Source organism: Anomalospiza imberbis, chromosome 4, assembly GCF_031753505.1.
Source record: "Anomalospiza imberbis isolate Cuckoo-Finch-1a 21T00152 chromosome 4, ASM3175350v1, whole genome shotgun sequence".
NCBI lineage: Eukaryota > Metazoa > Chordata > Aves > Passeriformes > Viduidae > Anomalospiza > Anomalospiza imberbis.
Window position 1 is genome coordinate 16,249,906 of NC_089684.1, and position 24,987 is coordinate 16,274,892.

Below are 24,987 nucleotides of genomic sequence, written 5' to 3' on the forward strand. Positions count from 1 at the left end.
TATTAGATGTCATGTTGTAATGGGTCCTTTTTTTCCCCTGCTGAAAATTTGAATGTTTCAGAAATATCATATTAAAAGTGAAGACAACTCACATCATATAGATTTCTGCATTTTTCTAAATAGTTTGATGGTGCCTGATAGGTATGCAAATCTTTGAGTCTTTTAACATAAAAGTGAAAAGAAAGGTATATTATATTCATGACATTAATAATTTTGAATAAAAGCAATATTTTGATTTATTAAAGATCAGCTGAATACTGTAAGCATAAGCCAATATTATTCATTATTCCATTAATATAGCCTTGTGATATTGTAAATGAATTAAAATAATTCAATTTTACACATTAATTTGCTGGTTTCCTTTTTTAAATACAAAAATTACATCTTTCAAATATTATTTAAATAATGTCAATAATCTTTTAAGAGAATAACAGCATGAAGTTACTTGAAATCATAGTGAAATACTCAAACATACTTTCTAATGTTTTATAGGAAGTTGCATATCACAGCTCTCATATTAGCAGAGTTTTAACATTTCAGTGTGTTTATATCCTGTGATTTTCTCGGGCATTATAAATTACTGTAATGCACTGAATTAAATTAAATCTGCCAAGTGGGAGCCAGCACACTTTTCTGAAGTCATTCATATCAATGTCTGAACCAATGAAGGGATGTAAACTGTGGTCTGAGCTTCCATTTCAAAGACTAACTTGATGGAGGGGAGGATTTTACAGGAAGCAAAGTTAAGAACAGCTAAAATGTACTGGTTTAGGCCTTTTTCCTGTATTCGTGCTGTTGTCAGAATTCTAGTAAACTATGGAGTTTCACAAAATATGAAAACTGTTTAACCTGACTGGTTTAATTATTAAACAGTTTGGCCCCAAATCAGCCATGGCTCAAAGAGCTGAAACTCTGCTGAATTGGATCTCCTGCATGAGGACATCACCAACACTATTAGATTTGGAAGAACACAAACTTCTCCCTACAGACATTAAGAAATCTGTCTAAGGCCAAAACTGACATCATTAACAAGTTATTTCCACTTATGGATGCTAGCAAAGATGTTATCATTGATTTTGGGAATATCCTAACTTTTAATACAGTTTTCCCTCCATGTATCTCTGAGGGAAGTTCAGTCACCCTCATCTTACATATGGAAGGGACATAGTCCTTGAACCTTTGCCCAGGGCTTATGAGCAGCCTGTGGGACAGTGGAACTAAAACTAGGTCTCACTATTCCTGAGCTAGAAACTCAAATTATCCCAGCTCAGTTCACACAAATCTTAATTAAATATTGATAATATCAAGTGATATTTGTGCAAAATCTGTTTTTAAACTATCAGCATGCTCTGCAGTAATTTATGGTGTTCTCCTTCAGGCATTAAGCTCTCTTTAGCTCCTGATGGAGAGCCCTGGTTGTGTCTGTGCGGAGGCTGTCAGACTGGATGACGAGGGTTGGTGCAGGAGCCACCAAGCCAACTGCAGAGCCCCATCATGGGAAACCCCCAGGCTTATTCTGCCTTCAGATGGGATTTCCCCTTTGAAATTCAGCCTTTGACCCTCCCAGCTCCAGTATCTTTCATTGGCTTCTCTAGAAGAGTTGGGTGGTGGTGTCTCCATGAGGATTCTCCATGAGAAACACGTGTATGTCACACCCCAGCAGGCTGGTGGCTATGTGCCAAATGACCAGATGCTGCAGGGCAGGGATCGTGTGACTGTCCATCTGGTAAGCAAGGGCCTTGTCTGCGCTGCAGAGGTTGTGCCTGGAGACTTTTATCAACAAAAACGGTCCAAATTTGGACTGGCATACAGAGGAGGCTATCCTGGCAAACATACACACATACAGGAAAGCATTTTGGCAGCAGAAGTTAAACTCCATTAGTGTCTTGGTTATGAGATGTGATTTTACTCTCATGCTTGCAACCATTACAGTCAGGCTGACACTTTATAAGGATTGAATAAAGCCTTATGAAGAACCAAAACTATAGCTTACATTTCTTCTAAAAATGGTATCAAAGAAGCACTCTCTTCAAAACAGAACAACCTCTCTTCCTTCATACTCCCTCCTCCAACTCACATGGTTAATGAGAAGGTGTTCCCAGAGCTAATGTGGTGGTGACAGCACAGCATGTCTGCTAGAAACTGCAGGAATACTCCATGTACCTGTTGGTGTTCCAGGACACCCCTGTGTACAGTATTTTTTACTAAAAAAGCACTTACTGGCAGAGGCGCGTGTGTGTTTTGAGGAACGACTGTTTGCTCGCTGCCCTGGTGTTTGTAGTGCTGGCCAGTGATGCAACCCTCTTTACACAAACCCCTCGACCCAGGCGAGTCGTGATCACCAGATCATGGCTCTTCAGAGCTGGATGGATCCCCAAAAGAGGTCTTAGGGAACAGAACCTTCTTGGATTACATTGAGCTATAGTGTTTCAATTTAAAAATAGCTGTTGATTTAGAAATGTTCTTTTAAAACAGTTGTGTTGTAATAGTGTCATCCTATGAAAAAGAATATTGTAAACTTAAACGTTCACCTCTGCTGAGATGAACATCCTTCTTATTTGCTTTTATTGGTAGCAAATATTACTTCAAGGATTTCTTGTAAATGATAATGAATGTTATCTCCATGTTCTGGGAGCAACATTAATGACTTTGGCTTTATTATAACACTAAAAGTTCATCCAATTTGCTAGTCACCTTCTATGAAATAGTGCTTGTAAAAAACATCGTTAGCTATTTCCAGAATTGCAGCTGTAGCTGACATGCAAGCACACATCAAGAAGTCATATGTAACAAAGAAAATTAATGAGGTGCATATTCTTATTAATATTACTGACATGATTTATTGATGTTCCAGGACTAAATTTCACCCTAGGCTAAACCTTTTGGAAAAAAAAAATTGTCCTCTAACTGGATTCTGAAAACTCTGAAAAGATTAATTTGTCTTCTGAGTTTCTAAAGCTTTACAAGGATAACAAGAAACAAATTCAGATTATAAATTTCTGAGGGGAATGTTTATGCGTAAAAAAAATTAGAAAAACTACAGCAACTCCAGGGCCATATGAATATTTCTATTAATAGTAATAACAAGTGCAGACAAGTTTTCATGCTAAATATAATTTTTTTTGCTACCAGAGTGCATATTTCAAATTTTGTTTCCCTTTAAAAGGCAGTGGAAATAAATCTGATTTCTTTCAACAGAAAATAGGAAGGAAACAACTCTATAAACAGCCCTTTAAACCACTTGCACACATCAAATCCACCAGTCAACTGAGTGATCAAGCAGGCACATGCTACTCTGCGTGCAACTTTAAAAAAGAAAGATAAACCTGTTTGAAATTCCTAGCTCTCCCCAAGTTTCCTTTCAAAAGTTGTGTATCCTCAGTCTAACCTCATCAGCCCAAGAGGATGTAAGAGACTTGCCCCATTTTGACACACTGCCCTGTGGAGTTTGCACTCTAGGTTGCACTTTAAGCAAGGACAGACAAAGCTCCCTCTCTGCGAGATGCTGTGCTGGTGTTTATGGCAAGCTCTGAAATCCAGCGGGGATTGCCAGCCACACCAGAGGGTCTACCAAAATAGGCTGACTTGTTTAACATGAAACCTGGCTGTCTTGGCTTGAAACTGAGCTGGCAATAGCTCCCCACCGCTACTGCCAATGTAATTGGCATCTCTTCCCCACCTCTACCTAGAACGGGAGCTGGGGCTCAAAGCTGCTTCAAGCACGTTTCCATCACTGCATCCTAAATTACTAAATACAAACCACCAGCACAGCTACCAGATGTGACCCACCAACTGCAGAAAAGACACGATATTTATGTCAAGCAGGCAAGCTGCGTGCCAGAAATAATCCCAGGCTAACGCTGTCCTGTAGCTAGTAAAGACAGCATGTTTGAACCAACTACGTTGCACTGAATTACTTCTAGCTCAGATTGTTTTGTAAACTGTTCACAGCTCAGGCACGCAGGCAAGCAGAGTGAGTGGCTGGTTTGGTAGTGAAGAAGAGCATCATGATGGAGTGGCTGCAAAAGATGAGTGCCAAATCCCAGCTACTGCTCAGGAGGTCAAGACTTCCTGGAGCTAAGAGCAGGTGAGTATATGTGGAGAAAGTGGGTGCCTATTTGAAATTTGCACAAATGCATTTGGTTATTCTGCTCACAAATGGAAGTGAAATCTTTGGTGGAGTAACGCAGTACGTTCGGAAGAGAATTACAGCCTCTGCCCTTTCACAACCAACACTCTGCCATGAAGTACAGGGGTCGCCGGCTCGTTCACGTTTCACTCTCCATCGCCGGGAGGTCCTGTGGAGCCAAACTAAAGACACTCTTCCAAAAGAGCAGCCATAATGGCTAACATCCAATATCGCCGCGGTTCAACACTGGATGGCTTTACCCCTGAGAACTCACGAGGAAAGCAATACATGAAACCTGCAGCTCCAGGGCCCTAAACACTGGCGAAGTCTGATAGTTTCAGACCCAAAGAAGCGGGGCTGCCCAGCTCGGGCGCAGCCCCTCACCCTGAGGAGGCGGCGCACAGGCCCCGCGGCGGGCCGGCGGCGGCGCGGCGCCACACCGCCCTCTGCCGGCCGCGGACCGCGCCGCGCCGCCGCCGGGGACACCGCTCCCGCGGCACGGCCGCGGGATGGCTCAGGCCGGAGGGACCGCAGGGAGTGGGGTCACCGGGTCACACCTGCCGGAGCACGCAGGGCCATCGCAGAGCCCGCGGCACAGCGCTGTGGCCATCTCCAGTGATGGAGACTCCGCCACCTCTCTGTGCCGCTGCACCATCCTCTGCACAGTGGAGTTCTTCCCCATGTTCAGGTGGAACTTCCTGTGCATCAGGTTCTGCCCACTGCCTCTTGTCTGCTGGGCACCACCGACAGAGCCTGGCTCCATTCTCTTGTCACCACCCCTTTATATCTTTGTACACATTGATGAAGTGACTCGCACCGGCTGCTCGGCAGCGCCAGCGGGGCTCGAACCCGCGATCCTCCGTACAATGACTGGAGGTGTTGCCTAAGCCCCGCCCCTCCGCTTGGGGGCCTCCGTCCATTGCTCGCTTGATGCGTCACTTCCGGTCCGGCGCGGGAAGCCGCCGGAAGTGGCTCCGTAGCGGCCGCGGCAGGAGGACTTCGGCGGCGCCATGGCGGAGGTGAGGGATGGGGCAGCGGCCCCGCGCGTTCACTCTGTCGCGTCCTTCAGACGCTCTGGGCGAGACCAGGCAGCGGGAGCGGGTTGGGGCCGGGCGGGAGAAGCGCCGCCCCGCCCTGCCCCCCCCCCGCCACCTTCGCTGTGCCCCGGGTGGGAAAGGCCGCTGTAGGGCTGCTCCGTGGCGGCCCCTGCCCGGTTCGACCCAGGCACAGCGAGGTGCTCGCAGAACGCAGCGGGTGCGGGTCATCGGAGTGTGCGTGTCTGGGGCGGGAGTGAGCAGCGGGCAGCGGGTTTGCTTTGCCAGACTTGTGCCGAATGCCGGTGCTGGGGGCCGTGGGGCACAGCGTCGCCAGCTCGTCAAGAGGGCATTGTCCCGCTCTGCTCTGCTCTAGGGCGGCCCCACCTCGAGGGCTGGGTTTTGTTTTGGGTACCACTACATCAGAAAAAGGTATAAAGATATGGAGGTGAATGGTCGGAGTGAGGAATGGATGAGGTCATTTGCCATATTCAGCCTGGAGAAGAGGGTGAAGGGAAACCTCATTTCAGTTTACCGCTTCCTCTTGAGGGGAAAGCAGAGGAGCAGGCTCTGATCTGACCTCTGTGGTGACCAGTGACAGGATCCAAGAGAATGGCCTGAAGTTGTGTCAGGGGAGTTTTAGGTTGGGTATCAGGTAAAGGTTCTTCAGCCACAGGGTGGTAGGGTGCTTGAACAGGCTCCCAGAGAAGTGGTCGCAGCAGCAAGGCTGACAGAGTTCAGTGAACATTTGGACAGTGCTCTTGGGCGCAGAGGACGTGCCTCTTGGGGTGTCCTGTGCAGGGCCAGGAGTTGGACTCGATGATCCCTGTAAGCCACTTCCAGCTCAGCACATTCTGTTCTGTGATTGTGGGGAAGTGATGCTGTGGTGTTTAACCACCAGAGACCTACTGCTGACTCTGTTACCCCGTAAGGGAAACCTCAACTTTTTTGTGAGGCCTTGGGAGCACGCCTGTGGAGAAGGCCACTGGTTTTATAGGTTGTAGAATCTTTACTGTGGGGTGAACATCATGCACTTCTGAAGGCATGTGGGGCTGTCAGGGTTATAGAAGAAGGTGCAATGACTGCTGCCTGATGCAACACTTTGAGCTGTTTTTTTTACAAAAAGCCTCTTTCAAAAATTACTTGCAGAAGTTTCTTCCCTGTTGGGGAGACACAGTGGTACCTACTCCTCTGTTTGTGGTGTCAACAGCTGCTGTTGTTGGGTGGCAGTTAGCCATGTTAACATGAAGTGGTACTGTATATATAAATTCATTCTTTTTACAGTGGTAGTGAAGGAAAATTTACAGTTTGTTTTTTTTCTGAATTGGTTTCTATATTGCTTACATATAAAAACAGAAATGGGGAGGATGTGGGATAAAAGCTTTTATGCTCATGGATTTGTCATGTAAATACCAGTGCAGAAAGTTTGATTAAAGTTTTTGGCTTGCTTTTCAAAGTCTTGTAAGTTTTCAAGGAATAGAATACAGTTTTGAATAAACACCGAAGTAAAACAACTGACATAATAACTTAATTTTTTAGTTTCCAAGAAGATTAGTGTCTTCTGTGAACCGATTGGTTGCATGTCATATAACAGAACTGAGAAATTACTACTCAGTTCAATTTATGTTTCAGTGTTCAGTTTTTTATTTAAATCTGTTCAAACTTATTTAAATGCTCTCTTCTTTATTTTAGGAAGTCCAAAAGCATTCTGTGCACACACTTGTGTTCAGGTCTTTGAAGAGAACCCATGACATGTTTGTAGCTGATAATGCCAAGCCTATCCCATTGGATGAAGAAAGGTAAGTGCTGCTGCACTCAGTGAAGTTTTAAACTCTGTCAATGATTGCTTCACCCAAGTCAAAAATTCAGATGTTTCTGTACTGTCAACAGTGTAGTTTTGAGGGGAGAGAAATATTAGAGTTGTAAAGTAAGTTTTGTGACATCCACTTTAAAATATTTCAAAACTTGGTAACAGTTCAGCAAGTGGGGTTCAATGAGGATTTTGCTTTCCTCTTGCCACAGTCACAAGGTGAAGATGGCAGTCAAGCTGCGCACGGAGTACGGCTCAGTGCTACACATGCCCACGCTCAAAGAGAACCTGAGGGAGAAAGGAGGCCCCAACACTGGGGATCCCTATGGACACAAACAGTATTCTGGAAATCAAGGTTAGTTTGCCCATAGTGCTATATTTGTCCTTTCTTTTGTAACAGTCTCACTGATGTAAAATCTGCAGAATGCAGTACAATGTTAATCCACTGGAGATAAATGCAGAAATCAAAAAAAAAAACCCTTTTTTGGTTGGTATTTTTTTTGCTAGCGTCCACAGGTGGTAAGTGATTCAGAAAAAGGGGAAAGCTGCTTTTAACAAAGGAGTTATTAGGTGCTGTGGATTTTTATAGTGATTAATTGGTAAAAAGAGTAATTTTTGGTAACGTTAGTGTGTGGTGTACTTAGGTGTTAGAGTTGAATAACGTATTTCTTATGTTTGCATGTTCATGATGGTTAAGGACATGCTCTTTGGTTGACTTTTGTTTGTTTTGGCATTTTTGTGTGTTGTTTTTTTGTTTGGGGTGGTTTTTTTGTTATTTTATTTCATAGTATATTTACAGTCTTGTAGCTGTGCAATTTTTAAGCCAGAAAATGCTTTATTTCAAATCTGTAGAGTTTTTTTCAATATATGTTTTATGATGTATAAAATGTGTATTTATTAGGTAGATCCCATATGAAAATTTCTCTTCTAAAAGTGCTGCCTCATTTTGGTTGAGGTAGTTGATATTCAGTTGATACTGAGATTCTGCCCAAGGTGCTTTATTTGGAAGTATTGTGCAAGTGAAACATGTTGAGAGAGAATGAAAAATCTTTTAAGAGGAAAAGTACCTTTTTCAGTTCTGACAGCAGACAACCAACTGACTAGCTTACATTTCAGACGCCCGTGCTCTTTGAGTACATGGTATCTGCTTCAAAGGCAGTATGAAGATTTTTTATTGAGTCCTGTTGATGACAGGTAGCTTCACCATTCAAATTAATTATTTTTTACAGTTGTGTTTTCTAAAATGGAGATAACCAGAACAAATTAAATTAATGACAATGAGAAATTTCTAAGTACATTGGAGGTGGTTACCAGTTTCTTTTGCTGTGTATGATCTGTCTTTTCCTCTATTTGCTGTTTGAGTGCATTGTTTGCAGTACAGTATAAAATGTAATCATTAATAAAACATTCTCTTGCTCTTTAGGACAAGAAGTTGAGTATATGGTAACTGGTACACACCCATACCCATCTGGGCCTGGTAAGTAAAATTTTGCAAGTGTTTTATGGATTTTTTGAGTTCCTGTATGAACAAAATGTCATCCTAGCAGGAGCAGGCTTCCTCTTCATATGAATCCATACTTAATAGTAGTGGAATGTTGCCTGCTTTTCATCGCCAGAGCAGAAAGGTGCAGGTTTCACCACCTTGCTCTGGGGAAGAGACTTAAGGGTGTAATAATTTTAGTGTCATGTGATTTTGCCTGTGATTGTAAGTGTTATGTTTCTGTGTTGTTACGCTGGCCATTGCTCATTGCCATTGTTACTGATGGATCCTGCTGTGTTCTTGGAAGAGCTTGGTTTTAGCGTTGATCGTTTATTGTGCCTAAGTTCATTATGAGTACAGTGGAAAACCTGTTGTCTTGATTTATAACTTAACAGATGTGAGTGTTCAGTGGACCCTCAACCATTGAAAAAGCAGACATAGTTGCTTCTAACTGTGGGGACAAGAATTGCTCACAGTGGCTTCCTTAAGTTTAGTGCTCTTTTAATAGGATCTTTTATATCAGGGTTGAAAATCAGATTTCTTTCTTTGCTGTTTCTTGCTTTAACCTGAATATTTTGCTTAAATAGTGAGTTTGTTGTCAACTGACAGAAGATTGGTTAGGAAAGTAAAGCAATGAGTTAAATTCACCAGTCTGCACCAAAAGTATACTTCACAAAGAGTTTTTAATTCTTTTTTAGACAATATCTGCTGTTCTTGAGATAAGGTTAAAAATCTGAAGATGTAGCCTGAAATTCTCACTTCAGTAGGAGAACCTGTTGTGGTTCTGGTGCCACTGTGTGATGCCAAACACTGCATAGGGATGGATTACAGATTGTACTAAGGAGCCTAAATTAGCAAATGCTTCACAAGATTGTTTATTTCTGTGATGTTTGGATTTTTATAGCAGTTAAAGATGGATTTAAAGATGGATCCTACTCCTAATTAGACTTTTTTTATTTGTTTCCACTGACACAGTGTTTTATACTCCAGAAATTTTAAACTTACATATGTAGTAGATCAAGATGGAAAGGATTTGTGCCAAAATAAAGAATTTAGTAGATTTGAATTGGATGTGAAAATGTTATTGAAGGATGAAAGTATATATTACAGGTGTGTCAGGCCCTTGTTTACAGGTATATGTGTATATATATGTTTGTATAATACACTTCTGAGTTCCTGTTTAAAGGAGTTGTCTTTGTTTTTTATGTCTTTTTTTTTTTTTCAAGGTGTGGCTTTGACAGCAGATACTAAGGTCCAGAGGATGCCGAGTGAATCTGCAGCACAGTCCTTAGCTGTAGCACTTCCTGCTTCCCAGTCCAGGTACTGCTGACACTGTTTTCTGTGGGAACTGCAAGGCAAATCACAGAAGCTGGGATAAGAGCTAGCTGGAGTAATTAGAATATTCTTAAAGAAACTGCTTTTATTGTGGGCAGTCATTGTTTTTCTGGTTTTTTGTCTTTTTTTTTTGTTTTTTTTTTTTTTTTTTGTCACAAGAGGGAGTGGGTAGAAGTTGGGACAAGGGAGTTTTTGTTTAGTTGGAAGAGAAAAACGTGAAGCTTTGTGGTATCTGTACCTTGGGGTCGTCAGGCCCTGGGCAGGGTGCCAAGGGAGGTTGTGGACTCCATCCTGAGAGGTGTACAACACTCAGCTGGGTGCAGCCCTGTGATGCCTCATCACTTAGCAGGAGAAAGTCGATTGCAACTCATGAACCATTTTCCCTCCCCCTAGGCTGGATGCAAACCGGACAGCTGCTGGTGTGGGTGACATTTACAGGCATGCTGGAATATCTGAGCGTTCCCAGCCTCCTGGGATGTCTGTGGTGAGTCTCTTGCACGTCTGACGAGAACAGGACATGGTGTTGACCAGATTGCTTCTGGATCTGCTTGTGTGTTAGGTGGAGATGTCCTGACTGACTAAATTTAATCAGTATTGAGAAGGCAGAATGAGAATGTTTTAGGCTTTGGACAAAGAGATAAGACACAAACCAGAAGAGTAACCTTTCTTTTAACTTACAGGCTATGGTGGAAGCTGGTGGAAACAAAAATTCTGCATTAATGCCAAAGAAGGCTCCAACTATGCCCAAACCTCAGTGGCATCCACCTTGGAAACTGTACAGAGTAAGTTAGAAATTATATGACATGAACGTGCATATAAAAGCAAACTTACTCTGTGTAAGACCTCAAATAAATATTTTTGTTCTCATTCACAAAAATATAATCAAATATGATTTGAAAATGTGATTGAAAAGTGATTACAACTAATTTGTGTATACCCACAGTCTCTCTTTGAACCTCTTTTTTACTCTCGTAGCTGTGTTATGATAAATTTGGTGGAAGGTTTGCTGTATTTCTGCCTAAGAAGCTTTGCTGTGTTTTGAATCTTTTGAAATGAGCTGTATGACAGTACATGAAACATGACATCCAGTGAAACCAGTTACGGCGTTTGATTTTAGCTGAATGACTTTGGAGAATTTAGAGAAACAGGCTGCCGAAAGCAAAGCATGTGTTGGCAGAGTATTTCTTGTGAGATCAGTGTCCATTATTTTATTATTGCAAAGTGTCCTACTCTCAGATTACCTCTGTTTTGGGGAAAAGAAGATGATGGTGTGCTTTAAGAGGTTATTATATGGAAATGTGATTTAATAGCCAATATTTATGTAATAGTTCTTTGTATAGCTACTATACAGCAGCATAAGGAATTTGCTCAAAACAGTCTTTCTCTGCAAAGCTTCAAGTGTTGGAAGTGTTATGGACTCTCAAAGGATGTGAAAAAGTTGCTTATATGAACAGGGTCTTTCTGTATTGCAGCTTCCCAAGTCTGGTGTATGTAAATTTCTAGTTTCTCCTTAACTGAAGTAGAAATCAAGTTGTCTACAGATCTGATTTTACATTTGACTTTTCTTGGTGAATACTAGCAAATTTCAGTGTTGGAGAAGGAAAATTACATCAAAAGGTATTGTATTATTTCTGATATAGAATTTTTTTTGTTCTTTCTGAAGGTTATCAGTGGTCATCTGGGCTGGGTGAGATGTATTGCAGTAGAACCAGGAAATCAGTGGTTTGTTACTGGCTCTGCTGACAGAACCATAAAGGTAAGAGGTTGGAAGAAATGAGTGACAAAGTTGGCAGGGGGTGGGGGTTTTTTGTGCCCCTCTTATTTAAAAATGTTTCCTGCCCTTGGAAGCAATTTCTTGTTTACTGTTTGTGGAATAATGAACTGCAGAACATTTTTTCTTTTATTACCTTTTCATAACGGATTTGTGGAGTAGTACTAGTTCTTTTTTTTGAGAGTTCATATATTACATGGTAGTATCTGCAGAGCAAGTGTTTATGTGACTGTATTTTTAACTTACATTGCAGCAGGATCAGTTACATCTGGGCTGTTCACCCAGATTCACTGTAGCTTTTTCCTGTTTACCTCAAAATATCTATTTTGGTGCAGATTTGGGACCTTGCTAGTGGCAAATTGAAATTGTCTTTGACGGGACACATCAGTACTGTACGTGGGGTGATAGTAAGTGCAAGAAGTCCATACCTCTTTTCTTGCGGAGAAGACAAACAAGTGAAATGCTGGGATCTTGAATACAATAAGGTAAGCTGCAGTTTCTTTAACTGAAGGAATTGGTGGTAGCAAATACAGAAATCAAAGCATTTAGAATATTCTTTCAATTATTAGTTTGCGTGGTTTTTATTCATCTAGGTTATCAGACATTACCATGGACATCTAAGTGCTGTTTATGGCTTAGACTTGCATCCAACAATAGATGTGCTGGTGACATGCAGCAGAGATTCAACAGCACGAGTAAGTATAGCATTGTTGTGTTTTAACATCTTTATGTGTGTAATTCAATATCTTCATTTGTGAAAACAAGCACTTAGCAAAAGTTATCATCAATTTAGATGAAATACTAAGACGATTTGTGTTAGCTTTGTCTTATATTGTTGATAAAATTGAAGCCCAAATGCATGAACATGCCATGTCACTTCAGGATAATGCTTTATTTCTTAATTTAGTAGGTAGACTACATAGTATATGTGAGATTGCTTTGAATTTAGAAGGTAGTATGGGATTATGGTGACTTGAATTATCCATATGCCTGGAAGTTCACTGGCAGGTTCCTGCTCCCCTTGAAATTTGCTAGCTGAGGCAGTTCTGTAATAAATGGTTAAGTGAAAAATACCACCTAAATACCATTTTTTAATCTGTAGGACTGTGGCAAGAAAGTTATGTAAACAATGACAGTGCCTAAAATACATTGAACAAACACCTGTTACTAACCTGACATATTTGCTGTGAATTCATAGATTTGGGATGTAAGGACAAAAGCGAGTGTGCACACACTGTCAGGACACACAAATGCAGTAGCAACTGTGAAGTGCCAAGCTGCAGAGCCACAAATTATTACAGGTATAGTAAGTGTGGTTTCATGATTAAAAAATCTAATGGTGAATGTGTTTGTTCAGTAGTTGTGTGATGTTCATAATGTTATCTTGGTGATTTGCTCAAATCTCATACTAGTTTCTGTTGAAAATGGGCCATGCAATGATTATTGCATACTATTAATGGTACGTTTAGGCAAATATGGCTGTACATTGTTTGAATGCTTTTCTGCACTTCCTTTTTTTTTTTCTGATGTTTTCATTTGTGTTATAATATATATTGAAACTTGCATTTTCTGTAATATTTCAGTTCTCCCCATTTCAGTTAAGGAGTGTCCAGTACTGTGGTTAAGTGTTCATTTTCATTCCCATTATGTCAAAATCCAGCTTTGCAGTGTGACTTCTTAAAGTTATCCCGCAAAACTGGACACTTTTTAAAACTGAGTAAAAATACTTTTGCAATCTGGCATCTTCTTTGTCTGAGGTGGCATTTGCACAGTATTTATGTCTCTCTCACATCATTCTGGCTGCCTTAGCAAAGTAGTGATGATAAAATCAAAGTGATGATTTTTACTATTTTTTTAAATTTTCTTCTCATTGCAGGCAGTCATGATACTACCATACGGCTCTGGGACTTGGTGGCAGGAAAAACTCGTGTTACTTTAACAAATCACAAGAAATCTGTAAGAGCAGTAGTGCTGCATCCAAGACAGTAAGTTTTCTTTATTCTGTTACACTTCCACAGTTTTTTGAGAATTTAAGAGACCCAATGTGAATGATCATCTAGAATGGTAGAGCATAATAATGTGAGAAACTAATGCACTTAGGATGATGCAGAAAGGTACATATCAATTATCAAATACATTTTACTGCACTCATTGTGCTTCCCTGGTATTGGCATTGGTGTACATTAGGAATCCTGAGAATGCCTTATATCCCACAGAATTACTTATGTGTGTGCCTTTCATTCAGTCCTTAAAACTCAGTGATATGTAAGGCTAATATTAAATATGTAACTGATTGGTTGTGATCAGGAATTGCAGTAGTTCTGTAATATGCCAATGCACACATGTGATTAATGCTTAAGGAGACAGTGATGAATAGAATGGTCTTTCTGTTGAATATGTGTTTCACTGCATAAGACATTTCAATGTAACTGGCCTTAAAAAAACCTCAGTGTGAAAACTGAAGCTTTGAAGCAGATGTTCTTGGAATTGCTCTGAATTTAGATGCTGTATTTTGATGCACAACAGTTGCCTGTTTAGATCCCCATTAAAAACAATGGAGAAAAGGAGTTCACATAGAACTTGATTACTTCTGCACCTTTAATATGTTAAAATTACATTTTGTCATTTCTATCAGAAATTCAGAATCTTAGATATGAATAACCTCCGTTCCAGTGTGTGCCTGAAAAATTGTATAGCCTTTTAGCTATAGAATAAGCCTCTATTTTACTTACATTTTTAAAAAAAAGTAATTCAGGTTTCAGCTTCATCAATTACAACTTTCTGAAAATAAACTTGAAGTGTTCTTGTCAAATGGTCAGCCTATAGTTCAGTATTTCTTTTTTTTTTAATGTTGTGGTATTTTCTCGTAATACTCAACTTTTTTTATTTGTGTTATCTTTTAAATAGACAGCAAATTCTTTGGATATTGTGGCAAATGAAAGTATTCCTACAGGCTACCCAAATAACCATGTAACTGCTTTCACATCTTAAGGAAATTCTTATTTTGCGGTAACTCGGTGGAAGAAATTGTCTTTCGTAGTTACATTTTTGCAGGGCTTTTTCCTTGCTTATGTAATTTTGGAAGACTAGCCATTAACCTGTGCTTGGGGCTTGTTGCCTTTATATCCTGTTACTTTTGCTGATGATGCCCTGATACCTGAAAATTTGCCAGAATAACAGCTGAAGAGAACTTAATGTGCATTTTAAATATTTGTTTGCATATTAAATCCTACGGCACATAGGATGTTACAAAGTTTAGTTTATGAAGTGGAAAGAAAACAGTAGGAATAAGTAATTCATGACTTCATAAAATTGCTTAATTTCATGTGAAGTAAACATGTCAGAAAAGCAGTTTTAATATTAAGTAATTTTGCAACTAGCATTTAGCAGTAGTTTTAATGAAGAACATTTGCTCTCACTACAGCTATTTTGAGCTTTAATATACTGTGTTTATTTTCTTTCAGTTACACATTTGCATCTGGTTCTCCAGATAATATTAAGCAGTGGAAATTCCCAGATGGAAACTTCATTCAGAATCTCTCTGGTCACAATGCTATTATAAATACACTGGCTGTAAATTCCGATGGTGTTCTGGTCTCAGGAGGTAAAAACAAGAAATACACATTCCTCTCCTCTCCCCCATGTACATGTGGCTGGAGGTCCTTAGGCAGGGATGCTCATGGAGCTCTGCTTTACCTAGGCCTGTCAGCCTCCTGCAGGACTTCATTTCATTTCATAGTAGGGCCACATTCATGTCCTTGGATGTTTCTGAGCTGCATGCAAATAAAATAAATTTGAAGGACTTGTAACGTACTGCATGGAAGAGGTTTCCTCTTCTCAGCTGGCTGCTGCTGCAGGGCTCCAGAGTCCATCTTTTATGATCTGCTGGTCATTAGTGCCTCCTCTAGAGTTAGCTGCATGTTGAGGCAGTGAGACTGGATAGAGGATGTAGAAGCATCTTGCTGAAGGTGATTGGGAATAAGGCACTTGCTCTAATATGCCCTTGGTCCTGTAGGCTAGGGATGTGGAGTGAGATGGAAATGTGCTAAGCAGGAGTTGAGAAACAGCCAATTACATTGTCACCTTACTCTGGTTATGTTTCCAACTATGTGTAAAAGGGGCCCTTGATTTTAAAATTTAGATAAAGCTGTATTTTACAAATGGCTCATCCCCAGTAAGAACACAAACTTCACAAAATACTGGAATGGACTTACATGTCATTATTTTTATTTGAAGACACTTTTAGAACATCCTTTTAAGATTTTTTTTATGTTAGTAGTAGCTGAGTCCTAAAAAACACCTTCTCCACATAAAAAAAACCCTATTATCATTTTACTAATATTAACTGCGACTTTTAAAATGTTAAAATTTGAGTATCAATTCTCCCCTTTACATCCTCACGCTATCTACAGCAGCTTCAGAGAAGATGATGCTGAATCAAAAGTTGATTTTACCTTGAAGTTTTCTACTGTAGAAGCACCCTTCTTGAAACATCTGGATTTCTAGTCTAGCTGGTATCTGTGGAGAAATTTAATTTTTAATAGCTCTGTTGTAGCTAGATAATGCTTTTGAAGGGTATTGGGTTTTGTAACTGAAAAATTTTCTTGAGAGCATCCTTCTGAATAGATTTCAGATTGCTGTGTAGCAGCCCTGTAGCTGATGCCAGTAGCAGCAATACTGGCAGTGGTTTAAACTGGATTTGGAATAAAATCTCTGCAAACAATGAACGTACTTTGCATTAAGTAAGAGTTCTTAATGTTCTAATCTCTTTGGGAGGATGATGCCTCCTCATTCAATTTCAGTGGAGCTTCTGAGCAGGGAGCTTGATATTCAGAATACCAGTCCTTACTGTGCCTCCAAAGCAACTTGCTGCAATTGCCCTGTGATGTAGTGTATCATCTCTCTGGGTTATCTGATGAAAATCTGAATGAGATTCTGAGGAAGGAAAAGAGCAGAAAGTAGGAAAATTTATAGGGTGTACTGAGGTATTCTACATGGATGTTGTGTGATGTATTCCTGATGTATTTACTACTTGTTCATGATGCTGTTTTTAGAAAACACATAGAAATTAACTGGTCAAAATGCTAAGTTTGTTTGTTTGTTTGTTGTAGCTGATAATGGCACTATGCACCTTTGGGACTGGAGAACTGGATACAACTTCCAGAGAGTACATGCAGCTGTACAGCCGGGTTCTTTGGACAGTGAATCAGGAATATTTGCTTGTGTTTTTGACCAGTCGGAAAGCAGATTGCTAACAGCTGAAGCTGATAAAACCATAAAAGTATACAAAGAAGATGATACTGCGGTATGTCAAAGTGTCTTTTTAAAGTATTTTCATATAACACATGTCTATAGGGAACATGTTCAGACTTACTTAATCCATTTTGTTGAAATTTGAAAGACCGCTGTATTAGCATTAACAGGAGAGTAGCTAATTTCTGCATTCCTAATTATTGTTACATTCTGTAGTACAAATTAAGTGTCAGGTCTGTGAACTCTTACTTCTGTGAAAGGCCTTTGTGTTGAAGTTTGGAGAAATCTGAATACGATCCTGTACATTGAGTTTTGAACCTGGTGGGAAACTATGGGGGGTTATATTGATAAAAACATGGGAATCAGCAAAAGGATTGCACTTTTAAGGTTTACTGTGCTTATTTATATGATCTGGATTAGTTATTACCCTTGGCAGTTTTTAGAATTTAGAGTCAAGAGCTTATTTTCAAACCGTTATTCTAAAATATGAATTAATTTACCAGTGGAGAAGACAGCAGATGATTGTACAGTCTATCAGTGTATGTCTTCCATATAAAGAATGTAAGAATTTTTATTAAATATTGGAATTTTGCAGTGAATTAAACTAGGAGTAAGTTTTAGATATAAAGAATCAGGAATTTTTTATCTGTTTTGAAGTTGGGCAAAATACACTCCATGACATCTACCAATACTGATGTAGGTATGTCTGTCACTGGCAACTCCTGTTCATGTGCATTGATAACCACAGCGTTGTTTTGGAAATGCCACTGGCAACCTAGTCATTTTCCATGTTGAAAAAAAAAAAAGACAAGTACAGAACAAGTATTGCTATGTACTTCAGACAGTGGGATGATAGAAATTTTAATTTGGGTAAATTAATTACATTGTAGATTAAGTATTAATAATGCTACATATGAAATAGAGTACATATATTTCATAAGTAGTATTTTAAACTAAACCTTCATTTTAGGTGAGTTTCAAGTTTAAAATAATCCTTATGAGATTTTTTATTTCCTTTTAGACTGAAGAAACCCATCCTGTCAGCTGGAAACCAGAAATTATCAAGAGAAAGCGATTTTAGTGTGGCAACATACTACTTCTGTAATTTTGTTTTGGCTTTCCTGAGAGCATTCAGTCACATTTTGTTCTGCCTAGGACAGCAGAGCAAGAAGTCAGCTAAGTCATTGCTATTTCAACATGTTTTATAATAAATTTTATTTCTCTTTCTTTTTGTCTTTTTTTGTTGTGATTCCAGCAAACCAGTTGAGTCTTAACTTTGTGGAGCATGCATGGTTCATGAAAAAGATAGGTGTCCAGGTGGTTATTTTTTTAGACTTACACTCAACAGATTGTTATAAAAATATTTTGATGAGCTAAGTTGCCTGAAATACCCTTGCTTGACCTCAAAAATTAATCACAAATTTATGCATAGAAGTCATCTTCTGGAAGTTCCTTGAGGACACTTTCAGATTTTACACCAATGTTTATTGTGCATAGGCTAAGTCTAGACTAAATTAGAGTTACAGAGTAATTTAGAAACAAGCAGAACAACACAATAATAAGATATAAACCTTGTTATAAACACAGCCACTGAGCATTGCTGTGCTGTGTTATTGAAGGAAATGGATCTTCGGAGTGTATCTTTCCCCAGGAAAGTGTTCAAATGGAAGCACTCATCTTCACTTAGTTATTTCAGAATGGGTCTTCTGTAGCAAGGACCGCTGTCAAATCATTTTGTTTGCAGGACCAGTTGACTTTCTTTGTAGGTGAACTGTTTGTTTTTTCCAGCTATCTAAAGCATATATGACAGTAGAGTGCTGTGAACTTTTAAAACTCAGCTAGAGGAAAAGCTCTTAAGTCATATAAGCCTTATATTATAGGTTGCTGTCTTCCCATGATCTTAGGAAGGAATTTAAAATAAACTGTTACTGAAAGATAGTTTGTACTTCTGAAGGGACAAATCTTTCACTGGCTCTACAAATAGTCACCTAACAAGCAGTAAACATGTAAACCTCCTTGCTACTGCTTATCTGTGGTGTCTGTGCTGCTCTAAAGTACTTTCTTTTCAGAGGGCAGTGGAGAAAATCATTGTCTTCTGGCCAGTCCATTATTGGCAAATTTGCTAGCAGTGTTTATAGCTGCATTGGCAAGTTTTACACTGAGTAGATGCTGAGAATTAGTCTGTGGCCTCATTGATACAAAGCGCTGATGTCAAGCACTTCACAATAATTATTTCTATTCTCTACCAGTTTGACTTCTTTCAAATCTAGAATTTATGTTCGAGAAGAGAGTTATTAGCAATGTAATTTACAAAAAGCTAGTAAAACTAAGTGTTGTTTATATTATGACAATTTTTGTCTTTTTTATGATACATAGGAGGTCTTGTATTTATAATCTGAATGTTTGACAATGTTATTTTAAGGGAGTCCATGTTGCATAAATAACTGAATTTTAGTTGACAGCTACTATCAGAAGCAACTTCACAAAATAGGAGGGGGAATATTTGGTATTTATGAGTTGGATTAAGCATCCTTTATTTGAGTGGTAGTTTGAATTTTTCTGGATCTTGATTACCATTCTTTCCATGTTAACTAATATAACAGTTAAAATCCAGATTGTGGCTTATGCATGTTGTATACTACTACTAATGCTTCATTCCAGAAATCAATGAATTATTGGTGTTACACAGAATTTTGTTGCTCACAGTGAAATCCTCTTTAGGAAAGCAGAACAGAGAGAAACAATTTAACTTGAAAAGAAGTGGGATTGTTGAGGATTTTTTTTTCGTTTCATTTTGTGTTGGGTTTTTTTAAGAAGTGTCTAATTTTTTTTTTGATAGCCAGGAAGGAGAAATCACAACTCTCGCTACGGGCCACAGTTCTAGCATGTCTTTTCTGTACTGGCACTTTTCTTTAGAAACGGCATTTATTTTACTCTTTATAATTTTGAAGAGAGATCAGAAAGTCTCCTTAAGAACCTGTGTTTCTTCTCTGGACTTCTTCAGGAATCTGATATCTTAGGGCAGTGGTTACTAGAGCATTTCTTTTTTGTGGCCTCAGTAAAGATTTTGTTTATACGTTAAAGGCTTTGCACTATTAATTGGGATAATGTTTCCTTTTTGGCCCTAGGATAGGCTGCCCCTGTTCGAAGTGTGATTTTATTTAAGTGTATTCTTCAACATTTGATTGACTTGTTCGTTTCCTTCCCAGAAGTTTTTTCTTCCCCTTGACAGTAATGTGAATATCATCACATGTTTTTATGTAAGTATTGTTTATGGTGCATCAAGATTATCAGATTTCATCAAAGTACTTCTCTGGTGCTGAGTAAGCCTGGATAGTCAGTTGTGACACACATAGGCCTGATCATGTAGGATATGCAGTGACATTAGGTTTGTCCATGTCAGTCATAAAATGAAGGAAAAGAGGAGGATCTGATCTACTGGATGGATTATCCATGCTTCTGGGAAGGGTCACAATGCTATGTCAGTTTGAGTAATCTTGAATGGGAGTCTAATCACAGAGAATAATTATTGTCCTTAATTTCATAAAATTTGATGTTGTCTTCTGTATAGGATTAAATCATTTCTACCACAGACCCTGAGATTTGTTTTATACTGTGTATAAAATTGCAGAGAAGTGAGGAAATGGGTTTTGTTTGTAACATAAAAAAGTGGAACTGGTAAAAGTGATGAATTTTCAGATCACTCTTTGCTTATACTGAAGCGTACAGTGTAAGCTGAGCAACACAACAGTGTTGTAGCTGCAGGCAACATGAGAGTTGTGCAGAACAATATGTATTTGGCAGCTGAAAAATTTACAGAAACAACTGTCTAACAGTAGCTTCTTTTTAGTTTTGTTGGATTGGAATTAAAGTGCTATACCTGATGTAAGCGACAGCAATTTAGCAATCAATAAAACCTTCCATACAATACGAATTCATGTCTTTTTTCTGTTATGGTTTTTATAGTAAGAAGAACAAAAAACAACTGTATTGAAGTGAAAGTAATTCAGTATCAACATAGACTGTTTCCCATAGCACAGTAAGAAACACTTTTGCACATCAGCTGTAATGGGAAGAGAGAAACTATTGATTGCTGTTTTATGCAGAGCTTCCTGTCTGCATGAAGGGATTAGCAAAACAGATACAGAATTGTTAATGCATTTTCTCTAGCATGTTTTTATAAAACATCAAAACACCTCTGGAGTTAAGTGTGAGTTCTAGGACGAGTTCTGGGTGAGTTTTGTGGCAGGATCATCCCTTAGGTTACTGTCTTCTGTTGCTGAATCTGTGTGGGATAGGCTTTGTAACACTTAGTTGTGCACTTAGGTCAGTAACATGTTACCTTCTTTCAGGCGCATGTTAGCACCAGGGTTTTGTTAACCTTTCTTTAGGGTTTCTGTTTGAATATAATGAGTACACAAGCCCCAAACTTGTATCTAAATGGTGGATTAATTGGAGGCACTCACCTGCAAATTAGACCTCAGCAGTAAAATAATTGAGCTAAATGTCTGTCTCCTTGCAAGGAAGGTTGAAATCACTGCAAGAAAACTGTAGTTGAAAATGCTTGGGAAATTTGTATTGTGCTGGGGTGTTTTTTCTTTCCACACCATACCCTTGTGTTTGAGAAGTGCAGGTAATATGTGAAATGCTCATTTCTGCCAATGTGTTTTTGCAACCTTTGCTTTATTTTTTCGGGAGAGCATGTCATTGCAAGGCATGTCACCTTTAGTCTTTCTGCTCCAATAACAATTCTTGAGTTTTTAGATGCTGCAAATGTCTTTTTTTTCCCAGGTGATGCATCGCTAAGAGAAGGGATGAAGGGTTAAGTCCTTCAGAGCAAGGGAGAGTCAATGCAGCATCAGTATGAATTATGAGTACTAAAGGCTACATGTAGAGAAAAATAAGACTCCCAGAGACCAGATGAGAAAACTGTAATTAACTGAAACCTCTCAGGGAGGTGAAAAGGATCGTGGAAGAACTGAGACTAAAGGAGACTAGAGCTATTATTTGAAAACTTGCTATATTTACCTGGCAGGCTGGAGTAGAGGAGGCATTTCTGGATTAGATGAGTATAAATGGAAGAATGGAGGAGCAGGTGTGGGTTAATGGTGGTGCAGCCAATGGTGATGATGAAAATGTGGGCACCTTGATGCAAATAAATCTTTTTACACCAAGCTAGAAATGCATTTCTGAAAAGTGCAGGTGTTGTATGTATCTCATATTCCAGTGCCCGCATGCTCCAAATTATAACTCAGTATACTATGGAAAATTCGGTGGCAGGTGAAGAATTGTGGAGCACTGCAGGATGATAAGTCTGGAGGGATTTGCAGCTGCACTGGGATTTTCACTGAGGAAGCACTTGCAGGTACAGTTCTAAACAAGGCTTAAAAGTAAAGTGTGAAGAGTGAAGCCAAAGTTTGCATGGTGAATATCCTTAAAAAAGGCTAATTTTTTAGAGCTGATTCAATGTAGGGATTCCCTTACAACACTGAGTTGTTTTTTTTTTCTGACAGGTAAGTGGTGAGCTGAGGAATGAGAAGTGAGTTTATAGCCACAGAATATCATGCTGACAGGATGCATTACTGTTGGGAGACTTGTCATAAGTAAGAGTGTAGTTTGTGCAATCAGAAAAACTTTTGTGCTACATCCAAAAGTGTTTTGTTGTTTGTTTTTTTTTAATCTGGGAAAAGACACTACAAATCATAACATGACTTAACTATTTCCAAGTAAATCCCCTTGACAAGCAAACTTCCTGCACTGACAACTAGAGATCTGTTCTCAATAAAGCAGCAATACAGATTATGAATATAAGAACTCCATACAAAAATTTGAGCTTCAGCTGCCAGATGAGTCATATTTCATGTCCTATAGGTATATTAATTCTTTCCTGCTCATTCAGTGTCTTTTCTTCCCATGCAACATGCTAATGAGCATGTTTCTTTCAAAGAAAGCTTGGCAGTGCAATCCGACCAGAATCCATTAATTCTGTTAATGACTTTGTTCTATTTGGAACTGTAAATCCCAGTGAAGGAGTTTTGTGTTGCCCTAAATCAAACTTTAACAGGGAATTTGAAAGTAATTAGCAATCAATCACAGTAGCTAAATGAAAGCATAGATAAAATTGCTTGCTGCTCCCATAAATTAATGTAGTGAAGTGCAGTTTATTTGTTTTCCTGGGCAAACCTGATTTTTTTTCCCTTGTTTTGTGATTTTTAGGTGAGGTTGTAAATGTCCTTTAATTATAGCAAAGAAATTAGAGCAAAGAAAACGGCTCCTGGTGTTTCTGAACTTTTAATTGCCATGCAGTTGCCAGTTCAGTGATGCAGTTTTTCTGGAGTAATTAAAATAGAAAGACTGTGCTTAAAATGGCACAGTGAGTTTCAAAGACTAACACGCTGAAGAGAAGGTCAACACACTGCCTGTAACATAACCTTGTGGCAGTGCAATTTTAGTTTTGTATTCTCTCACAGGTTTCAATTTCTCAGTTTTTGTTCTTGGGAAACTTTAATGGTGAAAACACTGCTAAGAAATTGGAAGCTATCTCTAGCCCGTATCTCCAGCCTGATTAATTATAATCTGGTAACTCCTTTCTTTTTTCCCTTTTCCCCCAAACTTGTCCTGGCCTTCTTCCATCAACAACATCCCTGAGGAGCCTGTGAGATCCTCAGCTGTTCTGGAGAGCTTCATGTTGGCCAGGTGCAGTGAGCAGTGCTATCGATTTTTCTTTCAAGTCCCTGTGTGATTCAGCCTTGCTGTATCAAACATTCTGACAGAACTATGCAGGGGGAGTGTTTTGTGGTGGGAAGTTGTTCTTGGAGACAGAAATTACTGACTGAATAGCCAGACATGCAACCCGATGTTGATAGATAATAGTTCTGCCTCCATCCTCACAGTTCCTCTCACCCTACTTGATTCTTCTTGAGAAATCATAGTACTGCAGCACACTGTGTATAAGATGCACCAGTGGTTGTTAACAATGCCTCACACTGGTTTTAATAACAAAATCTGACAACAGTTTCCATATTTGTAACAGAAAACAGGCAAGTGGTAAAGGCTGAGACTGAATGGGGCACACACAAAGGAAACCTAAACCAAAGTGAGAAAGATGTTCAAGTAAATCATGTCTGGGTTTTTTCTTTTTAACATGTTCAGCTCAGCATTGTGCCCAGTAGCAGTCGCTAAACCTCAGCATTCCACTGAGAAAGGTTCAGGCCAACCTGGCTGACTGTCCTGGCAGATGCTTTGTGTTGGTGAAGCTGAGATGGGGATATTCTGGTGGAAGAATCCCAAAATCTCTGTGAGTGAAAAGCTGTCTTTGTGATAAGAAAATGTCTGGCTTTTTTCTGTTTCACAATTTCTTACTTTCTTAAACCCCATAAATAGTTGCCGTGAATAGTAAACAGATCTAGTATTGCAGGTAATAAAGACCTTTAAATTGTGGTCAAACTTCTAAATGGTCTTAAAATTTTGGACTCAGGAATATTTCAGGACATACAAGTCTCATGATAACACAGTACCTATAGAGAAATGAAAGAAAAAATTGCAGGCAAGGAGCCATTACCAATAATGGTCACAAGTAGAAAATGGGAGAACTTTCTACTCTGGAGGATATTGTATCTCCGTACATGTCTTCCAAAAAGAAAAGCATAAATGTCGTTGCTCTGTTCAAAGGGAAGACAGAAAGGATGGTGAGGTGAGGTGTGTTTATAAAATGAAGACCCAGAACATAAATGTCTGTCTGCTGTTCTGTGTGTGCCTTACACCCTGCTTATACTGCAGCAGTTAATGTGAAACAACTCTGGTGATAACTGATACCTGTGTGGAGAGGTGTGTGGGATGTGACAAACAGCTAGTGATTGTCTGCAGAACACACCTCACAGTTAACCGCTAGGACCAGCATGTTTTAAAATAACACAGCTGTTGCCACTCCTACCTCAGGGCAATACTGTGTTTTCACATTGTTTTCCTTGCTTTAAGACATGTCACTTCTCACTTTTTATAACTTGGTGCTTTTCTCTCGTGTAGACAGGACCAAAGTAGTATGTGGCTGAATTTAGAAATGTTCCTGTATAAAGAATACACTTTGCTCATCCTCTTTCCTTTTCTTTCTCCCCCTTTTTTTTTTTTTTTTTTTTGAAAGGTTTTCCTATAGATTCTCACATGCAGTTCATGTGA

General features: G+C 39.3%; 1 protein-coding gene across 1 annotated transcript; it reads left to right on the forward strand.

Annotated features, from left to right (window-relative positions):
• Positions 1–5,013: 5,013 nt before the first annotated feature.
• Positions 5,014–18,039, forward strand: PLRG1 (pleiotropic regulator 1). Its single transcript, XM_068187226.1, has 15 exons — positions 5,014–5,148; positions 6,856–6,962; positions 7,186–7,328; positions 8,397–8,450; positions 9,680–9,773; positions 10,182–10,272; positions 10,469–10,570; positions 11,452–11,544; positions 11,895–12,044; positions 12,153–12,254; positions 12,758–12,860; positions 13,436–13,544; positions 15,024–15,163; positions 16,671–16,864; positions 17,834–18,039. Exons 1-15 carry the CDS (start codon positions 5,140–5,142, stop codon positions 17,891–17,893), a joined length of 1,551 nt encoding a protein of 516 aa, XP_068043327.1. The 5' UTR covers positions 5,014–5,139; the 3' UTR covers positions 17,894–18,039.
• The last annotated feature ends 6,948 nt before the right edge of the window (positions 18,040–24,987 follow it).

Coding starts and splice junctions, on each gene's coding strand:
- PLRG1 (XM_068187226.1), top strand. Junction 10,571..11,451: donor CACCTTGGAAACTGTACAGA/GTAAGTTAGAAA, acceptor TTCTTTCTGAAG/GTTATCAGTGGTCATCTGGG. Junction 12,255..12,757: donor GCAGAGATTCAACAGCACGA/GTAAGTATAGCA, acceptor GTGAATTCATAG/ATTTGGGATGTAAGGACAAA.